This window comes from Panthera uncia (assembly GCF_023721935.1).
Source record: "Panthera uncia isolate 11264 chromosome A3 unlocalized genomic scaffold, Puncia_PCG_1.0 HiC_scaffold_11, whole genome shotgun sequence".
Taxonomy (NCBI): Eukaryota; Metazoa; Chordata; class Mammalia; order Carnivora; family Felidae; genus Panthera; species Panthera uncia.
The window spans coordinates 39,360,106-39,386,781 of record NW_026057578.1 but is presented as its reverse complement, the minus strand read 5'-3'; the positions used below and the strand labels follow the sequence as shown (position 1 = coordinate 39,386,781).

At 38.1% G+C, this 26,676-nt stretch overlaps 1 protein-coding gene across 1 annotated transcript in view; it reads right to left on the bottom strand.

Annotated features, from left to right (window-relative positions):
• Positions 1-26,676, bottom strand: part of MACROD2 (mono-ADP ribosylhydrolase 2) — a 2,036,271-nt gene that overhangs the window by 1,279,809 nt on the left and 729,786 nt on the right. The window contains exon 5 of the mRNA XM_049650090.1: positions 26,337-26,453. Within this exon, the coding sequence (XP_049506047.1) occupies positions 26,337-26,453 (117 nt within the window). The remainder of the gene's footprint in view (positions 1-26,336; positions 26,454-26,676) is intronic.

Sequence of the window (26,676 nt, the reverse complement as noted above, 5' to 3'; positions counted from 1 at the left end):
TGTACCTGTGGTGAGTGAGCTCCCTGGACAAAGCCAACTCCACAGCCCTGGAAGGAAGGGGCTCAGCAGTGAGAGCTACAATAAAACAATCAAGACAACTCTAGGGAGGTAGGACAGAGTGGTACATTTTCTCTGCCTAATATACCTAACATACAATCCAAGCCTTTATACCTTCAGAAAGAAAACAGAGGCTCTTCTGTGAAAATGTTAAGATGTAATATATATGTAAAAAAATAAATAAATAAAAACAATTCTATTCAAATTGTTTCATATTTAGAACCAGCATAACTTAGCTCAATTCAGTGAACCTCAACAAAATTACTGGTGCCTGTCCCTGTGGGTCTTCTGAGCAAGGGGTGGGCTCAGGCTCTCCGTGATCTTCCATGAAACTGGACTCTGCAAAGATCAGGAAGTGCTCTCCTCATGGCTGCCACCTCAGTCTTTCGAAGCCTCCTTGGAATTATGCTCAGTTCTACATTTTCACACATTTTGAACACAGAGGAATAAACAAATGTCTAAAATCTTACATCTTCTTCTTTCACTCTTGCCAATCCTAATCCAATCCACTGGGAGAAAAGTGGGGAGGACACGGAAAGAGAAAAGGGAAGGAAGGAAAATTTGTGCCTTAGATCTAAATTTTAGCTCCTAGATTTCTGCATCCCATTTTGTGAACTCCATATGTAGTGTATCATGTATTTATCCTCCTTATTTCGGACAAACAGCTTTTCCACAGCAGTACCAAATAAGTTAAAATTAGACTGAAATCTGAATTGAAAGAGGAATCTTTCAGCAACTGTGCCCTGCAGCCTTGGCACCCCTTGCTTTCTGCCCACAAAAGGAGATCATCTGTGATGAACTCTGGAGACAACTGAAGGACAATGATAAAGTCCATCTAGGGAGAATAAAGCAGAGCAATCCAGGAGGCCTTTTCTGCCCAACCAAGTTGTGCACAGTTGGAAAAGACATGAATCTGAGAAATAAGCTTTGGGGAATATATTTTACAAAATCAATACTCACTAAACAGGCTCAAACAAATGACAAATAGAATGCTACACTGCTGAGGAGGCAGGAGGCGGGAGGCGGGGGTGGGGGGCTGGGGGGATAGTTTCCCCAGTTTTTAAACTCATGGAATAAGTAATAATGCCCTCAGCTGCTGAAAGTTTTGTAAGAGAAGCCACAGGTACTGGTCCTCATTTCACAAAGAAAACACCTGTAGTCAAAGGGGGACAGTAATTTGCTAAACAAAACCACAAGCTGTCACTTTCAGCTACTTGAATTCATCTAACAACTTTTAACCATATGAGATATTTAACCAAAATAAAATAGAGAATTTAAAAATTAAAAATTTGTATTTCAATCAGGCTGATTCCAAAGATACAGGGAGGGAGAGTGAACAAAGAAAATTAATGTAGACTCCATCTCACTGGGGGAAAATGTGGCAAAAATATTTGAAGTAAAATGTTTAGAATCATTCATACATAAGTTTGTTTTTAATTTCATATAATTTGATAATAACTTTAAAACAATGCTATGGATATTTAGAACTTAAGGTATTATATAAAAAGTTAAAAATTCTAACTGCTACTTCCCAACACATTTGTATTCCCAATTATTTCTGCCAATTAGCCTGAAATATTCTCAAAGTGTGACCAGAGAGAGTATTTCTTCCTGTTACCCCTATAACAAAATGGATGGCCCTTTCTGTAACCTTCTGACTACCAGGCTTTCAGGAGGTCACCAAGAGCTACAAGCCTAATGGAAAGTTAATTAAAAGGCAAAGAAACCAAAGAAGGGAGAAGAGATGCCTAACATCCACAAAATCTGGCCTGGGGGGTATGAACCTATTAAGACTACATTATTCATTCAATGCAGACTTACTACATGTGTATATTCTGTGCTGGTTCCACCCTAGGCACTGAGGAACATTAAAAATAAAAACAAAGCAACACACACAAAAAGAGTTCATGACTTTTGGCAGTTCATCTTATGACTGGGAGGAAGAGGGACACAAAAGAAGGTGAATAATTGCATGCAGCCTTTCATTAATTGGTTCAAATGACAAATGTCAAAAGGGTACAGAACAACTTTATGAGCATGAGCTTGAGCGGGTCAGGAAGAACCTCCAAAACCCAGGAATTGGGCTAGAGGCAGAGGAACAGGTAAGATTTGCATAGTTGAATATCTTTGTTTGGGTTTCCCCTGGAAAGAAGACCCTGAGATGAGAAGCTCAGATAACAATGGTCAGGGGATGGAGAAATGAGACAGGAGAAGGAAAGGGACAATCAAGAGTGTGGTTAGCACACCAGATACCACTGACGATAACTGGAGCCTGAGGCCATGGAGGGTCACATGGTTCAGAAATGCTCTGGCAAGGAATTCTGTCTCTCTTCAAGACACCTGTAGCATTTACATGGCAGAAAGGGGAATAATAAGCTGAGGAACCAAAAAGACCAAGTGCCTGGAACTCTGGAATTAGGAAAGGGTGCCATATTGAGGGGCAACGGGGTAGCAGTCCAGGGGTGCAATACAGACTTAGGCCTGCTCACTGCTGAGCAGGTGTCTTAACCCTAAAGAAAACTGGTAACATAGATAGTCTAGTACTAGAAGAGATAGTAAGAAAAAAGTACCAATAAAAAATGCCTTATCTTTGGCTGAGAAAAATGAGATTCAGAGGCCATTAATGTATTGTTTCATAGCACAATACTAGGTTACAGCACAGCTGGGAAGAAAATCCAGATCTCTTGCCTCTTAGCTCAGAGTTCTCCTTATTAAACCTCACATAAAACTAACATTTATTTGTAGGAACTTCATAAAACATGGACTCAAATTATCTATTAGCAGTGGAATGTAATTTAATTTAATTAATCATTGTCTCATAAGCATAATAAATGTACTTGGTGATTTCCTTTAATTCTCAAATGTACCCTGATGTGCCCTCCTCCCCACTTGATGCTGTTGTACACTCACTGCTAGAGTATAGTGCACAACCCTCCCAACCAGCCAGCCACTTGAGGAGGCACATGTATATGAGTCAATATATACTGAAAAATATTTGTTTCAGCATTATTTACATTAGGAAAATCCTGGAAACCATCTAATCAACCTTGATAAGAAAATGAACCCATAAAATATGGCATATGTATAAGAGAATTAAATACAGCTGCTGATAATGAATTATAGCTAGATAAATCACCATGGAGAGGTTTCAAAACATAATATTGTATGAAAAGGCTAAGACACAATATATAGACTATACATCATGAGGCCTTATGTATACATTTAAACCCACAAAACAAAAGTGTATAGGGTTTATGGCTATTTCTATATCTGTGGTAGAAATACAAAAATATAGAAAGTAAATAAATAGATAAATAAATAAAACAAAAATATAAAAATATATAAGGTTTTATATCCAGCTCTTAATAGTGGTTTCTCTGGGCAAGGAATGGGAAAGAGGAAAAAATGGGATTAAGGAGAACTTTGTCAAAAATGTCTTATTTTTTATTTAAAAAACAATGAGTGGAAATAAAGAGGCCAAGATATCAGTAGATTTTTAAAAAAGTATTGGTAGCTGATGCATGAGCATTTGTTATTTTTCTCAGTACATTTCTGAGCTTAAACATTTTTTAAGTTACAGAAGTAAAGCTTTCTAAATATCATCAACTTTCATAAAAAATGGAAGGAAATCAAAGAGAAATAATAACAATAAAATTAATTCATATATAAGCAAATGCCCATGCTTAAGGATGAGATAAACATTTTTTTTAAGTTTATTTATTTTGAGAGAGAGAGAGAGAGAGAGAGAAAGGGAGGGGCAGAGAGAAGGGAGAGAGAGAATCCTAAGCAGGCTCCTCGCTGCCAACATGAGCCCGACGGGGACGGAGCTTGATCTTACCAACAGTGAGATCATGACCCCAGCTGAAATCAAGCATCAGATACTTAACTGACCAAGCCACACAGGTGCTCCAATAAAACCTTGTTTGTAAGTGCAGAGCTATGGAGAGGGGCTGAGCCTGAATCCACACTCTACTCTTACTGGTTGTGAATCTCAGGAAAGTTATTTAACCTGTCTGTGCCTGATTTTCCTTGTAATAAAATGGGGATAAAAACAGAATCTATCACACAGTGTTGTTTTGAAGATAAAAGTGAGGTAATACTGCAGAAGTATCTACCACAGGCCTGACACAGAGAACTCAGTGACATGAGGGAGTGATCATCAGCCTGTTTCATTAGCCTGCCTTACACTTTCTTTGCAAGGGTATTTCTCCTTTTAATGAAAGTACCTTCAATACACTGATATGACAATTATAAGAAGACATGATTATACTAGCTCTCGTCCACAGCACCAAGTCTTGCTTTAGAGCATCAAACACTAATGATTTGCAACAGCAAAATTCACATTCATTCATTTAACAAATAAGTTAAAACCTCATTATAATGCCATTTACTATACAGTGCAATTCAGCACAAGAGATCTCTCTTAGCCTCCAGCTAGAAGAATTTAATTACTGGATTACCAAGAGGACTTTTCAGTCAAGTGACATCACCTATGAGGCATACATGAAGGACACAGTTATCAAGAATCCAACATTTTAAAAGTATAGATGCTCACAAGTTGACAAGGAGAATATACAAGACCTTAAAAAGCCTTTAGCTTAGACTTAATCAAGATAGAATGAAAGAGGTGAATAATCATGTAAGCCATACATGTGAAATATCAGAGAGTCATAGGTGGAAAGTATCTACAAAATATATATAAATACCAAGGGCATACCAATATACAACTGGTAGAAGAGAAACCTGAATGCTCTGAGGCTACAGAAATCATTATTTATATACATTTTGTTTTGTCCATCTGGTGCAAAGGTAAAATCTAATGACACTGTTTTCTACTTATATCTTGTACATTTTTTAATGTTTATTTCTGAGAGAGAGACAGAGACAGAGCATGAGCAGGGGAGGGGCAGAGAGAGAGAGACACACACACACACACACACAGAGGGACAGAGAGAGAGACAAAGACAGAGACAGAGACAGAGACAGAGACAGAGCAAAGCAGGCTCTCAGCAAAAGCTGAGCTGTCAGCACAGAGCCCCACATGGGGCTCAAACCCACAAACCATGATTTAATGACCTATGCCAAAGTCAGATGCTTAACCAATTGAGCCACCCAGGTGCCCCACATTTTGTACATTTTTAAACATCGATGTTTCCAAAGATTTATTGCCCATATTTTAAACGGTGGACCTCATGACCACATTCTCTCATAGAAGGCAAGCGAGACAGATGAGTCAGAGTCTCAAATTTTTGCCATGCTATGGAATATATTTTTATTAATTGGAAAGTCCGCTCTGAAGTTTAAGACAAGAGAACCTAGGCCATGAATGATAAACCCTTTCTCCAAAGAGGAAGAAGGAGAGATTGCTTTGGCAAACTAGCTCACTTCCCTAGCTCCCCCAGTGCCAGTTTCTGTTTTGAAAGCTAAATGCATATGTTTGGTATGTAGATTATGACTGTGTCAGAACTCAAATCAGCATGCATCGAAAAGTACCAACATTCACTGAGGGAAATGTATTTTACTACTGTAAGCAATTTAGTTCCCCTATTTAAATGTATTTTGTACAACGTGGATGGAATGGCATAAAATAAATACACATGTCACAGATCCCCTTTCCCCTAGGGTACTAAGCAAAGGTTTTGGCTATCTGGCACATCTATCACAGAAAAATAAATGAACACCATATGGTCTAACTGTAAAAGAACAAGCTTACCCATCTACAACAAAGAATAACTGAATAGTTGAGTGATGTTTAGCTTTACAAATGATGCTTTTGTTTTGCCTTATACTAGATATTTAACTATCTAAATCTAAAAGTTCCATTATTTAAATTTTTGAAATAGTTCTATAAAACTAAGTATATAAGATCTTGTAATTTAATACTATATGACACCTTGTTTAAAAATAGCACCTAGGACCTTTACATGAATATGAGATACTAAAAATGAATTTTCCTCAAACCGTAGTGTATGAGTATATATCATGCACACAAAAGTCATGATTAACTCTCATCTCTCAAAGAATGCCCATAATGTTCTTTTTTTTTTTTTTTAATTTTTTTTTCAACGTTTTTTTAAATTTATTTTTGGGACAGAGAGAGACAGAGCATGAACGGGGGAGGGGCAGAGAGAGAGGGAGACACAGAATCGGAAACAGGCTCCAGGCTCCGAGCCATCAGCCCAGAGCCTGACGCGGGGCTCGAACTCACGGACCGCGAGATCGTGACCTGGCTGAAGTCGGACGCTTAACCGACTGCGCCACCCAGGCGCCCCATAATGTTCTTTTAATGTAAGAATAAGATAACCCCAACGTCCAGATTTAAAGTTTTGTGGTAAAACCAGATCCTTGTGGGAAAGAAATTAGTTTTCAGGTTGGTACCAGGATACATATTATTAGCATGTATACTTAAGCATATTTCTGCATAAATACAGTTAAGTTGTGGGACTACTGACTATAATACAATAATAAGTATATATATTTGGTATTTGTCTCTGGTTCCTAACACCTTCTAAAACCCCTGGAATTTCCTAGTGATATAGGTGATAGAAACATCTGTTATCCATAATAAGGCCCTTTTAACCATACCTGAGTTTATACTTATGAGGTGATGTTTAGATAGCATCAGGATAGGAGGAACCATGTGATTAGAGCATTAAAAACATTCAGCTCCATCCTCTGAATTCCAGGGAGGAAAGAGGGGCTGGAGATCAAGTTAATTACCAATGGCCAATGATTTAGTCAAGCATGCCTACATAATGAACCTCTAAACAAAAGGCTTTGGAATACTTCCCCATGGACCATATTGGGTGCTGGGAGGGCAGCATGCCCAGAGAAGGCACGGAAGCTCCATGCACCCCATATCTTGCCCTCTAAATTTCGTCCATTTGACTGTTCCTGAATTGTATCCTTTCTAATAAACCAATAATAATAGATGCAAGTGTGTCCCCGAGTTCTGTGCAAATTATCAAACCTGAGGAAAGGGTCATGGGAACCATCAATTTCTAGCTGATCAGTGAGAAGGCTGCTAGCATCAAAGCTGCCTACAAAGGTGGGTGATGGGTATTGAGGAGGGAACCTGTTGGGATGAGCACTGGGTGTTGTATGGAAACAAATTTGACAATAGATTTAATATTTAAAACAATAAATTAAATACATAAATAAATAATAAATTGTTTTAAGATTTTTTTTTTAAAAGCTGTCTACAAAGGAAAAATTACACCAGGACAACAAAAAGTATCTCTGGTTACTGAGAAGGTAGTCAGTGTTGGGGGTGGGGAAGATGGCAAAACCAAGAAACTACTGAAACCAGAGGGCATTCTGTGAAGGAGTTGCCTAATTTTGTGGATCTATATCAGCAGCTCCATGAAGAATCTCTACTAAAATAGGTTGTGAAAATGAGTAATTTAGGGGAACTGTTTTGGTTTTGAATGCTACAGGGTGGAAGAACATGTTTAGGTTGATACAGGACTCACAGCTCACTGCAGAACACTCACAGGTGGCTATATATGATCCAGACACACCATGAGTTACACCCAAGGTGAAAGCCAGCATGATATACTGGATGAAATCTACTGTAAGATCTGTTGACTCGGAGAAGGGGGACTGTCCAACTCCCCTTATAAATACCATGTGGTGCACTCCAGATGAAATGGTTTATACGCTTCATATATAAGCCATATGGGGTTGGCTTTATGACAGTTGGGATACCCGTCCACTGAATAGGCCCATTACCCAGGTCATAGTAAATTCTGGTGTTACAGGGGGATCTTTTGCATCAACATCCACTGTAACCTTACTGCTATAATATCATGCAACAGTTTGAGAAGCCTTATCAAATTTGCTGTCTCAGCTTCCCCTCATGAGTCTGACAGATGCTAATACTAGATTAATCAACAAAAGAATGCACAGAGGCAGAGGGAAGAGTCAAGGGACTTCTCCTAGCATGATAGAAATTTTTTAAATTGTTAAGAAATGGGGTGAATATAGACTGAAGAGTAGAATCCCATCAGGGTGGAAATCTTTATATGGTAATAAAGAAAAGGAGTGAATAACATGGACATTGATGAGATTGAAACAAAGGCCTTAATAAAGCACTATTAAAGGATGGATAGAGCAAAGGGGCTCCCAGATGGTCCTCCAACATTAAAAGGCCCCAAACAAGTCTATATATTCTAATTTGGAGGAATTTTAAAAGCCAGAAGGCAACGATAGCAATGGAAAATCAGACCTGGAATGGCACAGGGCAGCAGCAAGCAGATTACTCAAGATAAGATTGATAAAAAGGTGAGGTCCTCCATCTCAACCCTTTACTGGGGACCCAAAGCCTTACATATATGAGTGGGTAAAATGGTCAGAGGGTGAAAAGAAGTTCCTGGGATTCCAATATAGGAAAGCCACAAGAAGTATGGTACCAAAACCCACTGGCAAAGACTGGAAATGAACTACAGTTAGATTAGATTTAGAAAATAGAAAATGGAAAAAATGTAAAGGATAGGATTATGAAAGTTAGATTATTTAAACAGGCTTTATGTGAAGAGGTTGTGCCTTGACCCGAATGTTTTATGGGAATGGATATGATGTCTGCCTGAGGAACACTCCCCATACCTAGTACTGTAAAACCAAAACCTGTTAATGAAGCCCCATTGGAGGCTACAATTAGAAATGTAAGGTTAGATGGGGCACCTGGGTGGCTCAGTCGGTTAAGCGTCCGACTTCGGCTCAGGTCATGATCTCACAGTTCCTGAGTTCAAGCCCTGCATCAGGCTCTCTGCTGACAGCTCAGAGCCTGGAGCCTGCTTTGGATTCTGTGTCTCCCTCTCTTTCTGTTTCACCGCTGCTCATGCTCTCTTTCTCTCTCAAAAATAAATAAACATTTTAAAAAATTAAAAAAAAAAAGAAATGTAAGGTTAGATGGGATTAAGGTGAGAGTGTGGAGGAAAACTGGTATGTTTGAACAGGCTTCATATGAAGTAATTGTGTGTTTATTACCTGAATATATTATGGGGCTAGACACTGTATCTGTCTAGGAAATGTTTTCTCCAACCTGGTATTATGAAAGAGAAGGTATATAAATCTGTTCTTCAAGCAGTATTAATCAGACCTACTAAATGGGAATGGGTAAGATTGCCCAGGCCCACACAGTGTAGAATAGAACTTAGAGTGCTGATAAAGACAAATTTTCTATAAAATATCACAATGTGGAGTGTGGAATGGAGCTTATGGAAAAAGCTAGTGAATCCCTTCCAGAGACAGCTGTGGGACTTCAGACTACAGAATTTCCCTTTGAGGGAAAATTACTAGCTTGCTATTAGACATTAATTGAAATTACCTCTATAAGTGAAGGACATAAAATAATCTTGGAAGTCTGAAATACACATAACGTGTTGGGTAATGTTAGAGAAATACTCTAATGCGGAGGGCAGTGCCCAGAAGAGTTCTCTAATAAAATAGAAATGGTTTATAGGGATTGTGCTACAAGAGGAATGCAAGGGGAAGATATTCATGAGCAGGGAGCCTCCTTTCCCCTAAGATTAACTTCAGATCTGCATGAAGAGCTGCCAGATTCTATCATCATTTGAACAGTGCCCTATAAACAGCTCTTAACCAACTAACAAAAATCTGTTTAATTTGTGGACAGCAGTTCCAAGGTGAATGGACAATATTCTGTTTGGAAGGCAACCACTCTGATAGAAGAAGGTAAAAACAAATCAGTCTGATGAGCTTAATCACATACTGCTTTATGATAAAAAGCTCCTATGTTTCTGTTTTTACCAACTAATGCACAATAGCCAATGGCCTGGCCATATGGTCAGGCAGGAGGGCAATGGAAACTTGACCTATTAAAGTGATGCCCATATGGGGCACTGCCTTGTGGTAATCACTACAGAAATTTGAAGGATGCATTAATATGGGACACATCAATGCCCATCTGAGGAAACCCCTCCAGGTTCAGAGGGTGACTGGAATTGACAAACAGATACCCCTGTACACTCACTTAAAGTGTCCACTTGGCTCCATGAAATGAGTGAATAAAGAGGTACCTGCAGCAATGCAGAGATGGGATGAATTTAGACATATTGCCTCACTCTCTGAGGCACAAAATTCCAATAAGAATTATTCTATCTGCCAACAAAAGAGACAGACACTGCAGGCTATATGGTAGATTCCGTAGGGGAAGGTGCTGAGCAGAGCTGGCAAGTGAGACTAGGTAGCCCTTGGGGGCTACAAATAGTCTTCAGAGAAGGAGACACTAACTTGAGACTGGGTTTTGCTTAGCCAGTGGTAGATACAATACTCAGAGTACTAGAAAGAACTGGAACAGTAGACAGTGCACCAATTTGGACCATTGAGTCACATTTCTTCGGACCAAGGATCATGCTTTACAGACTATAATATCCATATCTAAAATAGATACAAAGACATGAAGGGCTGGGCTTAAATGCCTTCACAAGTACATGCTTACATCCAATATGAGTGGGGCTAAAGGAGTGGCCCCACCAGATAGTCTTCCAATTCTGCAAGTGGAGGTGGAGGAGGATGTCTGTGACTGTAATTCTTGCCAAGGCATGAAGGATACTAGTATGACTACATTTTCTCCTTCCTCCACATCACCTCAACCTTATTTCTTTTCTTCTTTTCTTTTTTCTTTTCTTTCTTTTCTTTTTTCTTTTCTTTTCTTTTTTCTTCCCCTACCTGTGGTCTCTGGACCACAGCTGCAGCTAAAAGACAAGAAGCAGGGATGATTTCTCAGCTGGAAACTATAACTATATTTTAAAGCCGTTTATGTCAGAAGTCCTGAAGTCCTGATGGGAAGGGTTGTGCCTTCACTCCATCTGGTAAAATTGGGGTTAACAGAGAATGCCGCTACACTGCCTACTGGTCACATAATTATCTTCCTTATAATAAAAGGAAATTCTATTTATACCAAATTAATATTCTCAAAGAACTGTCATGCTATTTTCTTCTCTACCCCAAGCAACAATTAGCTCTGGGAGTCCATAAAACAGAAGATGGCCCCAATCACTCTGACACAAAATAATAGATTCTTCCTGTTGCTGCAAGTCCCTCACATCCTATTTGTGAAGAACAAGTTGTAAAGCTTTATTATTTCCCATAAAGTATGAGCAGTTTGAACACAGAGAAAACACACATCAATATTTCCCCTCTTAACACATTTACATGGAAGTTGTAAGCTCTGGGGCTAGTGGTCCCAATCAGAAACTCAGTCATAGCACATTTCAAACCCATAAAATTATCACTTTATTTTAATGAGGTTTAACAGTAAGTTGAGCTTGGAAATCACCTTTGAATACAGACTGTAAATCAATGGAAAAGGATCTCACTATCTACCCATTGGGTTTAGTTAGGCAAGCCAGGACATGGTTCCCAGGCCATTAATGTTCTTCTTCTCTGTTACTTCATCCTGACACACTACTTAAACTACGGAGTTTTGAAAAATAGGAAAAAGATGTGTAATACACCTAGAACATTCTTGGTAGATATGTCAAATGTCAAATGTGGTCTTGACCTTCTCATACATTGGTGCTATTTTCCTGGCTTATTCATAACTATTACCCAATTTACTGGAAGAGCCAAATGAACACAGCATGAAACTAAATGTACTCTTAGGCTCATCCTTTTAGTAACTCAGCTAATAATTATACATAATTAAAGTTTCCTGTTCACATATATTTGTTCATTCAGAAATGGTTTTGAATACCTTTCTAAGATCTAGAGATACAGTGAACCAAGTCCCTGCTTTCATGAAAATTACATTCTAGTACAGGATATAAGCATTTAACAAATAAACCAATAAATACATAAAATAATCTCAAGTGATGATAAGGGCTGTGATATCAACTAAAGCAGGGCAAGGGGACAGAAAGTGATGGATAATATGGTTAGAATGACCATCTTAGATAAAATGGTTAGAATGACCTTACTAAAAAAACAGCTAACCTCTACAGCATTTACTTGGAGGCAGGCAGCACTCTATATTATAATAATGCTACACTGACATTAACTCGTAATCATCAACATTTACGCAAGGGTGGAGCTGTTCTTATTTCCAGTTTGCAACAGAGAGGCATAGAGGTTCCATAACTTGCCCATATCCAGAGCCTGAATTTGAGCCCAGAATGTTGAGGCTTCAAAGTCCATGTTCTTAACCATATTATGAAATGTGGACATCAATGGAAAGAAATTTCCACACAGGAAGGATATGCATTTAAATTTTCAAGTCAAGTGATTCTGACTTCAGGAAGTTCTAAATTCTATCTTCAAAATGGATTATGCCCCAAGTCAGTCAGTCAATCATTCAATCAATCAATCAAATAGTTTAACAAAATTTGAGAGGCAGTTAAAAGCACTAAAGAAACAAAACAAAACAAACAAAGCAGAGTGAAAGGAACAAAAGAGGACAGAGGCCATAACACCACACAGTAAGACAGGGATTCCATCAGAACTCCACCCATGTATTTTATGTCTGGGAAACATAACTCAGTACAGATGCTCTCACAGATATGTGTCAATTTTATTTTTAAAAGGTGCTGCTAAGGCAAATAAACAGAATAAACCACAAATAATGAATTAATCTATGCTTAGTTTCCATATTGTATAACAATAATGTTTAACATTCTGATTTAGGAACTAGAGATTCAAAAGTTTTTCTTCCTAAAACATGTGGATATAAAATAATGAATAATTATTAAAATGAATGATTACAAATCACTGCCTATCTTATCCTTAAATAATGTGAAACCTAAAATTCTTTCAAAGAGATTACAGGGATGTGGTCTGCATGTCATTATCACTGATGGGGAGTAAGGAGGGCACTAGTTGTGATTAGCACTGGGTATTGTATGTTAAGTGTTGAACTGCTCAATTCTACACCTGAAACTAATATTACATTGTAGGCTAACTAACTGGAATTTACAATAAAAACTGATGGGGGGAAAGAAAAGAAACTGTATCACTGAAAATGTCAGGCAGCTGTTATACCAGCTCCCAGTCAAAAAAGCCCTGTGGCCCCCCATGCCAAGTTAGAATTATGATTTCCAAAATCATTTTCTATACTAGACTGAGAGAGACTTGAGCATATGACATACCCAAGTATAGGAGTAACATTAAAACATATTTATTTATTTACTAGACATTACTATACTAGATCATGTCCCTTCTCCCCATCCCAGGTACAAATGTATCAGAATCCACTGATCATGTCCAATGGTCACTGACTAGGAAAATCCCAAGGAAACATAAGACAAGAAGGCCATCACTGTTATGCCCAGAATTCGTGATCCCCAAAGACCGCCAGGGAGCCGAGTCCGATGTAAAAGCAAAAGAGCCTTTATTCAAGCTAGCTCGAGCTCAATCCCCTACCTGCACCGACGCAGCGGTGAGATACTGGAGAGAGAGACAGTTTCAAAAGGACAAAGGTTTTATTGGGGCCTAGGGGCAGTTGGTGAGGTAATGGCTGTGGCCTCAGCCCATTGGCTGGGGAAGGGTCGGAGTCCTGTTAGGCAGGTGAGCGGGAGGTTACTCAAGGGGAGGAGGCGTGGTCAAGGTGAAGAACACAGAACAAGATGGAGTCGGCAGGCGTAGGCCCACCCTTTCATCACCATCAGATCTTCTCATTATTAGATTCCCCCAAATAAAATCTCCATGAAAAAGAAGAAAGAACCATAGACTAAAAATCTGACAATTTGGATTCTTGGCAAGGTTTTACCATTTAAATAACTGTGTGGTCTTGAGCAAGTCTCTTGAATCACTTGAGCTCAGCTCAACTCAGTTCTAAGAGTGTGAAGTCCCTATTTGTTTTGTATATCATTCTTTTCTAAAAGATAAGGAAACACCTGGCACATATCTTAGGAAACAATCAGTGTTTTCTGAATGAATGAAACACTTATCACTACCTACTGTGTGCCAGACAGATTGTTAAATGCAAAGTATACAGTCTTATACTAGGCTTATATAGCCTAGTCCTTAATGGGAGAAACTGGCTCATTTGCTAAAATAGTGACTTCTAGATATTTTTCAGCTTTGTTGTAATTGTGAGACTCTTATAAAAGCTCCGTTGTCCCCAAATGTATGTCCTCAAGGATAGCGATGAATAAAAAGTTACTATTATACCATAGTGAACAATAAATAGAAACATCTCACATACAGGCTTTGAAATATCGATTTCATCATCATCTGAATGGAGTGGTAAAAGAAAAATGAAAACAAGAGGGAAAAAAATGCTATGTGATGGTTAATCTCAAAATAGGCAGAAACAATAGGATGTTGCCTGGAGTGTGATATTGTGTTTAAGGTAACAGGTTTGGTGCCCATGACAACCAGTTAATTTGGTATATGGAGAAACACTGCTTTGGAGACAACAGAAAATGTAAGGAAATGTTTGAAATATTAACCCTTCTATGATGTGTAGTTCTCTAAACTTCACCTCCTTCTAGGTGCTACATGAATCCATGCAATACTCTACATACAGAGCCCTGACTGTCTTTTATGGATATACTTTGATGTGGGGTTTCTCAATCTCTCATTAGTCTTGGAATCCACTCAACTATTCAGGCACTGGATATTATTAGGAGGACAATAATCAAAATAACTTTTCATAATTTATTTTTTACTTAAACTTTTTTTTAATGTTTATTTACTTTTGAGAGGGAGAGAGCATGAATGGGGGAAGGGGCAGAGAGAGAAGAGAGGATCTGAAGTGGGCTCCACACTGGCAGCAGAGAGCCCAAGGCAGGGCTAGAATCCACTAACCATGAGATCATGACCTGAGCAAAAGTCGGACGCTCAACTGAGTGAGCCACCCAGGAGCCCATAACTTTTGTTAATTTTATAACAATAGGTAAGATATGTCCTGGATGCGTGGAGGAGAAGGGGCCAGTCCTGCTAGCCTGTCCAGCACAGCAGTTACCTTTCCTCTGCCTGCCTTCTGGGAGTTCTTGGGAGATCCCCTCAGACTCTCTACCCCAGTTCCATTAATCCACCCACAAATGTAAACTCTGCCAGAATGCTTTCCAAACAGTTCCACAGATTGAAAAAAAATCCCTAAATTCCTTTCTCATAAAACATGATAATGCAGAAGAAAACCTGTGTTCAGCATAATGAGAATATACTTCTAATGGGATGCATGGAAAATGACATGTGCATGTGTATGCATCAGACACACCCAAGTATAGCAGTAATGTTAAAACAGAAACAAAATCATCTGGCTGTGTAAGGAGAGACAAGTTTGTCATCGTGTGCCCTAATGTAAGAAGGCAAAACCTGAGTGTAAATGTAAGGGAATGCTAAGTTAGCCCTTTGAATTCTGCAGACTTTCAAATGGGCACCTACATTCTAAATACAATACAGACAAAATTTGAAAGAAAATTTGCAAAAATACAGTTAAAGTTGTCTCTGATGATCTTCACTAAGCAGAATAAACATAGAAGGGGAATAAATCTTTCCTCAAAATGTCACAGGTAGGAAAAGGAAAGTTTCAGAAGACCTTAGGAAATTATTAGGGATTTCACAAATAGTGTGTGATTAGAAATGGTGCAAACTCTCAGTAGTTCTGACAAATGAAGGAGCTAATAGGAAACATACCACCCAGTACAGCAAACAGATTTAGAAGGGCACTGCCATAAATGTAAATAGGAAGCTACCTATGCTTCACTTAGCTCGCAGCTTCCACACAGGAGAAAGGCTGAATTTATTTTCCCCTGAAAATTAAAACAGTGATTCCTAACAATAAAGAGCATGTAAGTAGCAAGTGCAAAGACTAAAGACACTTAAGGAATATCCGGTAAATATCAATACCCAGCTGTGTGTTGTGGTTTGTGTTGTTTTTCTCCCAATGGTTCTTTAAAAAAAAAAAAAAGTTTTTAAAAAATATTTATTTATTTATTAGGGAGAGAGAGAGAGAGAAAGAGAGAGAGCACACAAGTGGGCGAGGGGCAGAGAGAGACACACAGAATGTGAAACAGGCTCCAGGCTCCGAGCTGTCAGAGCAGAGTCCAATGCAGGGCTCGAACCCACAAACCATGAGATTATGACCTGAGCTGAAGTCAGACACTTAACCGACTGAAACACCCAGGTGCCCCTCTCCCAACGTTTCTTTATTAAGCTGATTATGGGTTCTCTTTGCCCTAATCTATTTCTGTATCTATCTCTATCTCTATCTCTATCTCTATCTCTATCTCTATATCTATCTATATATCTATCTATATCAATATCTATATAGGGTAGGCCTAGTGACAAGTATCCTCATAAGAGAAGAAAAAGAAGAAACACAGAGAGAGACATAGGGAGGATGGCCATGTAAAAATGGAGGCAATAATTAGATTTCTCCCTAGAGTCTTCAGAAGGAGTAGAGTCCTGCCAACACCTAGATTTAAGAACTATGAGAGAGTAAAGTGCTGTTGTAAGCCATCAAACCTGTGGTATTTTGTTATGGCAGCCCTAGGAAAATAATAGAGTGATTTGAGAGAGAAGAGAGGAAGAGAGAGAGAGAGAGAGAGAGAGAGAGAGGTAAAGATGGAAGCCATAGTCTTTTCATAACCTAATCTCAATAATTCCCATTATTTTGACATATTCTATTCAGTAGAAATGAGTCATTAAGTTCAAGCCACATACAAGGGGAGGGAAATTAAACTCTACCTCTCCAGGGTAGAAATACCAAAGAACTTGTAAAACCAATAAAGTTGTCCTCTGAAGTTTCTCAAAATGACTTCTGAAGACTTTCCCTTTCCTCCAACAACAAGATACTGTAAGGAAGCAGGAGCAAATGTCTGAGTCTTAAGGATGTCATACAATTTTTTTCTTAATTCCTGTCCGTGACTTCCATATTTCCTCAAACACCAGTCACTGCTGCATATGTTCAGGTGGACAATTGTCATAAACTTTACTAGTAGACCTCATGATGTCACAATTAATGTATATGTAACTCATCTAAAATGACTATTAATAAACTGCATATAAAATAAGAAATTGTTATTTCAAAAGCATGCTCACATACATCATCTCACTTAATAGTTGACTAAATTCTCACAATACTTCTAGAGGAGGGTTAGTATTATCTAAGAGACTAGGAGAGGCAGTATGCTTTAGCAGACAGAGCCCTATACTGTGAGTCAGGATATCCAGACTCTACTCTTGGCTCTGTCCCTTATCACATGGTTAAATAAAAAATAAAAATTAAATGATCTTTCAGGGTCTCAATTTCCTTAACTTTACAATTAGGAGGTGAGATTAGATTATCATTAAAATTCCTGTCAACTCCAGCAGCAGCAGCAACAGCATTACCTCTGTTACCTCAACAACCTAGACTATATATTAAAAGTATGCACTTGTAAAAACTGAAATATAATATCTATACCAAGGAAGAACACTTGAAAAAGTTACAGACTATCTTATTTTAGACATCAGGCAAGGTGAGCTTTTTATTTTATTTTTTCATTTTAGAGAGAGGGAGAAAGAGAGAGGGAAAGAGAGAGAGAGATCAGGGAAGGGGCAGAAAGAAAGGGAGAAAGAGAATCTTAAGCAAGCTCCATACTCAGTGCAGAGCGCAATGCAGGGCATGATCCCACAACCCTGGGATCATGACCTTAGCCAAAATCAAGGTAACCACCTGGTTACCCAATGGGAATTTTTTTAACCCTACAGTAAACTACTTTCACTTTGCCTGCAATGAATTTCTCCTAGAAAGCATATGGCTCTTAGCTCCAATGCCATCTCCTTGGGGCAGTGTTCCCTGACCACCATGGGAAAAGTAGCCCTTTCCCTCCACCCTCCATTCTATTGCCACTTTTTATTTTCCTCATATCCCTTATCATGATCTGAGATTGAATGTGTAAATTCTCTTATGTGAATGTGTTTATTATCTGCCTCTCTGTGCTAAGAACCTAAGATCTAAAAGTACTCAAACCTCAGCTTAGCTGTCCTTTCACTATAGTTTTTATACCTTCCAGAAGAGCACTCTAGCTCAGAGTAGATACTCAGTGAACAGTGGTAGTACAAGTAAATGAGATGTGCTAAGTTTTTTACAAGTAATTATAGAACCATATACTTATGTCTTACCCTATTAAAAAGTGGTTCTGCATATTAACAAACTCACTCAAGGTAGATATTACTACCCCCAGATAATTACAGATGAGCAAACTCAGATCAGAGGTTAAGGGACTTGACCAATTAGAATATCCTGGATTCAAGACCTGTCTTCAGATTTTCTACCTTGAGGCTTACTTTTCTTGACCCAGAATCACTCTTTAATTCTAGTGAAGAACTTGGTTTCATCAATATTTTTAACTGGAAACACCTCTAATCAAACCATAATGTAGTGTAATATTTAATATTTGGGATTGATAATTAATTGTAAGGATAATTAATAAATTTAAAAACTTTTATGTGTTGCCCACTTTTTAATCAAATCATACATGTTAATAATAGCACAAGGAACATCTAAGCAATGGGGGAAAATCTTCAGTTAATTCAGCATTCACTATGTATTTCAATAAGCGTATTCTGCAATTCCTACACATTAACTACTGTGGCTCTGAGATTAACCTTTCCTGTTTGCTTGTGCCTGACCTCAAAGCATCCCAAATTACTCAAAGCAATTCTGATGGCTTTAATTTATAAGAACACCTTCAAATATTCATCTTTTAAATCCTGAAAATGATTATCCCTGCACAACAGTGGCTCTCTTTTTAATCTTAGCTGATAACTCTGATTAAACATATCCAAAGGCTGATTACCCCCACTGCGGTTAATGCCAGTGTCACAGCTAACTACTTATTTCACAGCAGGAACTGCCTTCGAGAGCTCATTTACATTATTACCCAGAATTGATTTACACTGTTATTTCCTATTGATCACATAGGAAATAGGAGGTATAGGCAGTGTCCTCTGAAGGCCTGCTAAGATGTCAACTAATGAAAGCCAAGCATAGGCGTTTATTCTACACTTGGTCAGTAATACAACAATGTAAATACTAGCTGCTTCCAAAATGTAGTTATTTTTAAAAGACACCATTTACTATTAGAGTATTTTAGTTATTTCATCACAAAGCCACTTGGAGACGGAATATATGTTATTACAATGGGTTAAAAAAAAGAAAAAAAAAAGAAACTGAAATAAAGTGTTCGAAGTGGAGGTTATTGGTGTGCCATGTGGACAAGTTGAGCAAATTTGGCCCCTCTGTACGTGCTTGCACTGCTAGGGTCTTTGAGCAAGCTGCATGTCTGGTGATAGGATAACACAGATGCTGCGATGGTAGTTTGCTCTGCAAACTTCTGGAATCATGTAATCCTATCTTGAGTGTCTTCTTGGTTGGTTTCCTGCAGTGGCAGCTATGACTATCACAAAGACAATGCTTTAACTCCTCCAGTGAATTCGTATCAAAAGCCACGAACTAGGTTCTGGATACTAAGTCAGATAGTAAGGATACCAGTGGTAAATGAGACTGATACGACTTCTTTCTCTTTAAACTGTTAATTCTGTTTGAGAAGGCAGGCAATAAACAAGTAAATACTAACTGGGAACATGTCTGAGTTCTCTTCAAAGACAGCCCTAATCTGCAACCCAAAAGGATGCCTGTGCTGTGTAGTGAAAGGGGTCCAGGGTAGGGAATCAAAAGGCAACAGTTCTGGGGCACCTGGATGGCTCCGTTGGTTAAGCGTCTGACTGTTGATTTCGGATCAGGTCATGAGCTCATGTTTCCTGTCGGGGCTTAGTGCTGACAGTGTGGAGTCTGCTTAGGATTCTCTCTCTCCTTCTCTCTCTGCCCCTCCCCAATGCACATGCAGGCACAAGCTCTTTTTCTCTCAATACATAAATAAACATTAAAAAAGAAAAAAAAGTCAAGGGTACTGCTCAGGATTACACCACTGTATAAGTCAATGATCCTCACACTTGAGTTTGTATCAAAGTCACCCCAGAGCTTGTTAAACCACAAAGTTGGGGTGGGGCAAAACAATTTGCATCTCTAACAAATCCCAGGTGCTGCTGCTGTTTCAGGAGAGCATTTTGAGAACCACTACTCTGAATTTTACAGTCTTTCTGCCCTTTTCACTTCCACATTCATCATAAGGATCACTAAGGAGATAAATGTATAAAACTGCTTAATATAAATGAAAGGGGTGGTAATTATGAAGAAATAGATTCAAATAGTAATTAAATTCCTAAAGCACTTCAGGAAAATGAGCCAATCGGAGTTGGTTTTAGGAGGAACAACCTCACATCTCTCTTCAGGAAGGAAGATGGTTTTATGTTCTTCAAAAGCTATTTTTCTCTTTATGTAATATAAGTCATTTAATTATGGAAAGGACTCATGAGGGCCCTCAGATCTCCATCAAAGCCTGGTAGAGTCATATTCTTGATAGCATGCCCACTCCACTGCCTTCACAATCAGACACCTGCTGACGGAGCCCATGATGGCTGAAATCTGGTCATGCATTGCAGAAGACTAATTCAGACCCATCTTATGAGTTACCTACTCTAGAAACTGAATTTACTCAGGACTATAGGTTCCCTTTCAGCACATTAGCTAACACCACTGGAAGAAGCAAGGAATAAAGATTTATTGCCAAATACTTCGGTGGTTTGAATTAACTCTCCCTTCAGAGACTTGACTTATTCACTTTCCAGTTCTGGCCCTACTGAGAAAAATGACCATTTTTTTCAAGGATTTTTTTTTTCAAGGTGGCCTTATAATTTGAAAGATTTAAAAAGCTTCAGATCATCCTCCCAAGGCGATGTTCTATTGAGGCAACAGAAGCAAGAGCTGTCCCGAGAAATAGACGGCAGGTATTTTAGTACCACTTTTGTCAATAGGGCTCTAAATCACATACATTCAATAAAATTCAACAAATATTTAACCTCTCTCAATCTCAGCTGCCTCCTTCATAAAAAATAGACATTTCCAAGATCAGGAATTGGCAAACACTTTATTTTCTTTTTTAATTTTTTTAATGTTTATTTATTTTTAAGAGAGAGAGACAGAGAGTGAGCAGGGAGGGGCAGAGAGAGAGGGAGACACAGAATCGGAAAGCAGGCTCCAGGCTTCGAGCTGTCAGCACAGACCCAACACCAGGCTCGAACTCACAAACCATGAGATCATGACCTAAGCTTAACCCACTGAGCCACTCAGGTGCCCCAAGAATTGGCAAACACTTTCTATAACGAGCCTGATAATAAATGTTCCAAGCTTTTTGGACATACAGTTCCTGTTACTAATACTCAACACAGTCACATGAAAGCAACTATAGACAATATGTAAACAAATGCTGCATTCTAATAACATTTTATTTACAAAAACAGGCAACAGGGGGTACCTGAATGGCTTAGTCAGTTTAGCATCTGACTTTAGCTCAGGTCATGATCTCACAGTTCCTGGGTTTGAGCCCCACGTCAAGCTCCATGCTGATGGTTCAGAGCCTGGAGCCTGGTTTGGATTCTGTGTTACCTCTCTCTCTGTCCCTCCCCCACTCATGCTCTGTCTCAAAAATAAATAAACATTAAAAAATTAAAAAAAAAATACAGGCAACAGGTCTTGGCTAACACTTGCCATAGACTCTCACCCTATTCAGGTGATAACTTGAATTATCTGCCATGCCCCTCAATGGACATAGTTTGTTGCTAGGAGCAACAAACTTAACTACTGTGTACCTGAATTTCTCTGTGTTGAAAGAAAATACCATAACTTGTCATGTCACTTCCTCAGAGAAATTTCAAAAGGACTGATGAACTAATGTTTCAAGGTACTATGATTTCTTCATGAAAGGCATAAGAGAAGTATTAATTATTGTCAAGAGTATCTTTTAAGATATCATCATCTGATTATTTTTGCACCTGGAAATAGAATGAGGATTCTGATTCATATTATTCTATGATGTTCAAACATATAATACTATGGTCTCTCACCCTACAGTCTCCTTTCAAATGATTAATAAAAACCTGTGAGTTGGATGCTAATATCACCCTTTGATATCTTCTAAGATTAAATGGAAAGATAAAAGAAACAGATTCCGTCATTTTATAGACACAGATTTTAATATTTTCCTACCTATTATTCAAGATTATTCAGCCTTAAAGCCTAAAAATTAAGCATTCTCAAGGAATAGAATAGACATGTGAGGTAGGCTGAAAATCATTAAATAAAGTAGATGTAGTTTCTTTTTTTTATTTGTTCACCTTTAGTAGAAGCTCCATTAAAAATAAAATAAAATTCTTAGACAAGAGACTTTGGAATAGAGGTATGTTAAAATATGATTTAAAAAATCACAATGGATAATTGACACTGATTGCATCATTTCTCAGGAATATTAACATAAATTTTCTTTAACATTTTACCCATCACCAATTATCAATCAATCTTCCACCTTTAACAAGCAATTAATTTAGTAGATGTTTCTCTAGTATCCATTACATCCAAGGGATTAAAGAAATGTGGAAAGCTTGCATATATAACAATAAGAAGTAGTGAAAAATGCCCTCAATGTGTTAACAGTCAGTATTCAGGAAGTCAGGAGTTCAGGAGTTTGAAGAAAAAAGAAGGCACTTTTACCTGAGTTGATAAGGGAAGACTTGTCTCATGGCAGAAGTGATACTTGAGCTGTCTGGAAGACAGAAAAGGAGCAAAGAAAGAGCTTTCTAGATGGCCCCAAATGCAGGCCCCATGCACAGGCAGACCACTGTCAGCAATTCACATCATGTAAAAGGTTGTAAGTAGTTCAAGATATGGCAGTAAATCATGGAAGGCCAAAGGTGATCAGGCTAACAAGTCTGTTTAAAGAAAGACCCATCCAAGGATTTTGAGAGGAGTGGAATTAGGTTTTACTTATTTGCGCAACAATTAGATTTTGAGCCCCTATTGCATGTCAAACATTTTTCTAACCTGTGTGGACACTGCAATAACTGAAAAAGATGCAGAAAAAAATATCTCTACTCTCATTTTCATAGAGAGAGACAGACAATAAACAAAATCAATAAGTAAATGATACTGTGTATCTGAAGGTTAAATACTAGAGGTAAGCAATTATAAATAAGGCAGAAAAGCAATTATAAACAAGTTTGTTAGGGTGATACTTTAGGTTACATTTAAGCAAGGATTTGAAGTAGGTTGGGAGCAAGCCATGTAGATATGTAGAATAGAATTCCAGGAAAGAGGAATGCTAATGCAAAGGCATTAGAGATCAGCAAAGCAAACTGTATGAGCAAGGAAGGGGACAGAAGGAGGTGATGTTAGAGATGTAAGGGGGGGGGGTCACATCATCTAGAGTCTTACGGACAATTATAAGGACTCTGGATTTAGGAATATTAATCTACCAGCACTGGGCAGAATGCATTCCAGGAGGGAAAGAATTAGTAGGAGCAACATTTGCAAAGATATTTTCCAGGTGAAAAGTTCTGAAACAATTCATCGTTTGATCACCCATTCATTCATATTAATTCAGCACATATTCAAGAAACACTGTGATAGATTTTGACACTAGAACCTTGACTCTGATAAATAAATAAACTTCTCCCACATGAAGTTGAAACTTTGGTGGAATGATGATATCCTGAATAGAAAGGTTCCACATATTGACAAGCTTCTATAACTCTGTAGAAACTAAATTTTATTATGAATCTAATATTGTAAAAGAGAAGGTCCCAAAAGGTCCAATTGTATATATAGTCAGTTGAATTCTTAACTCATTTCTTTAGCAATCACCTTTAATGAAATATTGGCCAATATTCTTTGCACCTTTAATGAAATATTGGCCAATATTCTTTGCACTCTTAAGATTACTTTTGAAAATAATTATTGGATGTTCTACATCAAAAGAAACCAAAACATCCTAACAACAAAGAATAAACTAAATCTCTGAGGCTTATCTTTCCACAAATTATGATGAGTCACAGAATTTAGACTACAAATATGATTAATTCAAATACAAGCATTTATGAATAAATTAATCTAGCAAGCATAAGGGAAGCAAAGGCCAGTCCAAAATTACCAACTTTGCCTGTAACCTAGACAATAGCATTTTCCAAACAATTGCTGAAGCATGAAGATATTATCATTGGTGGCTAGATGAATGGCTTTAGTACCCCCATAATGATAAACCCACTGTCACAGAGGACAGATAGGAACTAGTTTCTGCTGTCAAACTGTCATGGAATTATTAAATATGGAGGGGGACAATGACCCAAACAGTATGTAATGAGCTCCCTTTTCATTCTCTCTCTACAAAAGCACATCTGTGGATTGTTAATGATTCTGAAATGGATGAACCAAATTGATGAGAAAAGAAAAACATCTTTCAGAGACAGGAAAAGGGAAAATGAACACACACATAATGTTTATAAAATATAATTTAAAATATAAAGGCTTGTGAAAGTACTGTGGAAAACTATAACATAGCATACAGATATAAGTGATTATTACTCATTTCCATATCGCCTTATTGCTTTCCTTGTTTTTCCTTTATGTTTTAAATATAGATCATCAATCTCTTAAAATATGGAGAAATACCAAGACTTATTCACAAGTAGTCCATGTGTGTAACTTTCGTGAGGTGGCACTGCCATTCCAGACTGGGACTTTCTATACTGCCGAATGACTTTTTTACTAGATGTGCCCTGTGGGCTGCACACAGTGACTGGAATGTGTACCAGTCACTCAGTATCTCAGTATCTCAGTATTTCAGTATCTCAGTTCACACAGATTCTGTACAAGCCCTGTGGATTGGCTTTCATTAACTAGAGTCCTTGTGCCACAAAGACTCAGTTGGCATGGGATGCCCAGGAAAGCCACACCTCAGCTCAGAGATATGACTCAATCATGAAATTCCTCAAGCACAAGCACTGGTGGTATTGATCTTTACACCTCAGTGGTATTGTGCAAGTCTTCAATAACCCTGAACTAAGTTGGATGACTTACAAGGATGTGAAACTGAAGCACATTAGACAAAATTATCATGATGTCAATCCATACACTGAAGCCACCATTTTATTTGGTCATATTTAGTGATACTGGGGTTATCTCTCTTCAGAAATCTCAGTTATAAAGAATTTCTTATTTGTGCTTTAATACATAGGAAACAAAGTAGTAAAGTACTAGGAGACCAGGCCTTAGTCCTTAGCTTAAGGACAGACACAAGTCTGAAAATAATCAATATTCTGTTTGTTCTCAGGGTGGTATCAGTTAGCTATATCACAAAGGTAGTATGGTGTTAAAAAGAAAAAAAAATGACCAATATTTGTAAACACAGAGACATAATCCTGGAAAGGGAAATCACCTTAAATACTCAAATTTTCTGACTCAGAGGGAGAATTGTTTGAAACACCACTGTACCCAAAGGACTTTATTTGACATAAATATACATTCCAAGTGGGAGTGAGGGGCCATTTGGCACATGACTCTATATAGAGCCCACCAAGTATCCCACAATTGTGTTATAATTTTTTAGTCACATTTTCTCCACTGCAAAACAACAACAACAACAAAAACCACACTTCATTTTTACATAAAATGTACTCACAGACCCAGGCAGTATCATAAGAAGTAGATGAATAGAATAAACAATTAATTGGTGTCCCAATTTCCAGATCAGTGAACACCTTAATGACACAATGAAACCCTGTACCTCCACTGACCAAGCCCTGAAGATTATGTGATTAAAACATCTGTGCCTTTAACTAGCTTCTCTCTTAGTATTTTTATTCTACACCACCCCACTCAGCTGGCTAAACGACTAGGCAACAAGGTCAATCAAATGCAATACTTCTCTCTATTCAAATATAATGGAAGTTTTGACCATTCCACATTCAAAGAGCAAATACATTCTCACACTGACAACCACATTCCATTGCTTTTCCTGAAAGCAAAGTGTGACAGATGCCTTGGCTGTAATTGCCAATCAGCCTTTACATGGCAGCTGAAAACACAATATATCACTTTGATCTCCTTTGCTCTAAACACATCCACAATCAAGAAACCTGAACAAGGAATAAGAAATTGGCATCATTTCCAGAAGCTGTCACTCCATGGCACTTAAATACTATAATGTATATTTTGCTCACATGTTTATTTCTCTGTTTCAGAGACACGCTGTATATATATATATATTTGAGGAACTATTTGGAAAACACATTTTATTACCAAGTACAAAATCTGAATATAAGCACATTTAATTAAATATCACCACTGCCACTTCCTTTCCAGTTACACGCTTGAGCAATAAAACAATGTAAGAGTGCTCATCTGATTTTGAAACACTGTTCAAAAGAGCTGTACTCACATTTTGCCGGCAGGTCATAGCCACATGTGATTTTTGCATGTCCAGTTTCACAGCCGTTCAGGTTACGACATTCTGCCAGTAAACAGGGGCCAGCTGCTCGGTGAATACAGCCATCCACTAGGAAAGAGAGAAAGAAGTTAGCTCATTTTCATCCTTTTGGAAATAAATGGACAACCTGAGATAGAAAGAAAAATGGAGCTCAGTTTTTCTTCCTGGAAATCACCATAGTCTCATAGAAGAAACCTATGATGTCCAATCCTTCAAAACTATGTTTTCTTGTGTGTGTGTGTGTGTGTGTGTGTGTGTGTGTGTGTGTGTATTTGATTTGTGTGGTGAGCAG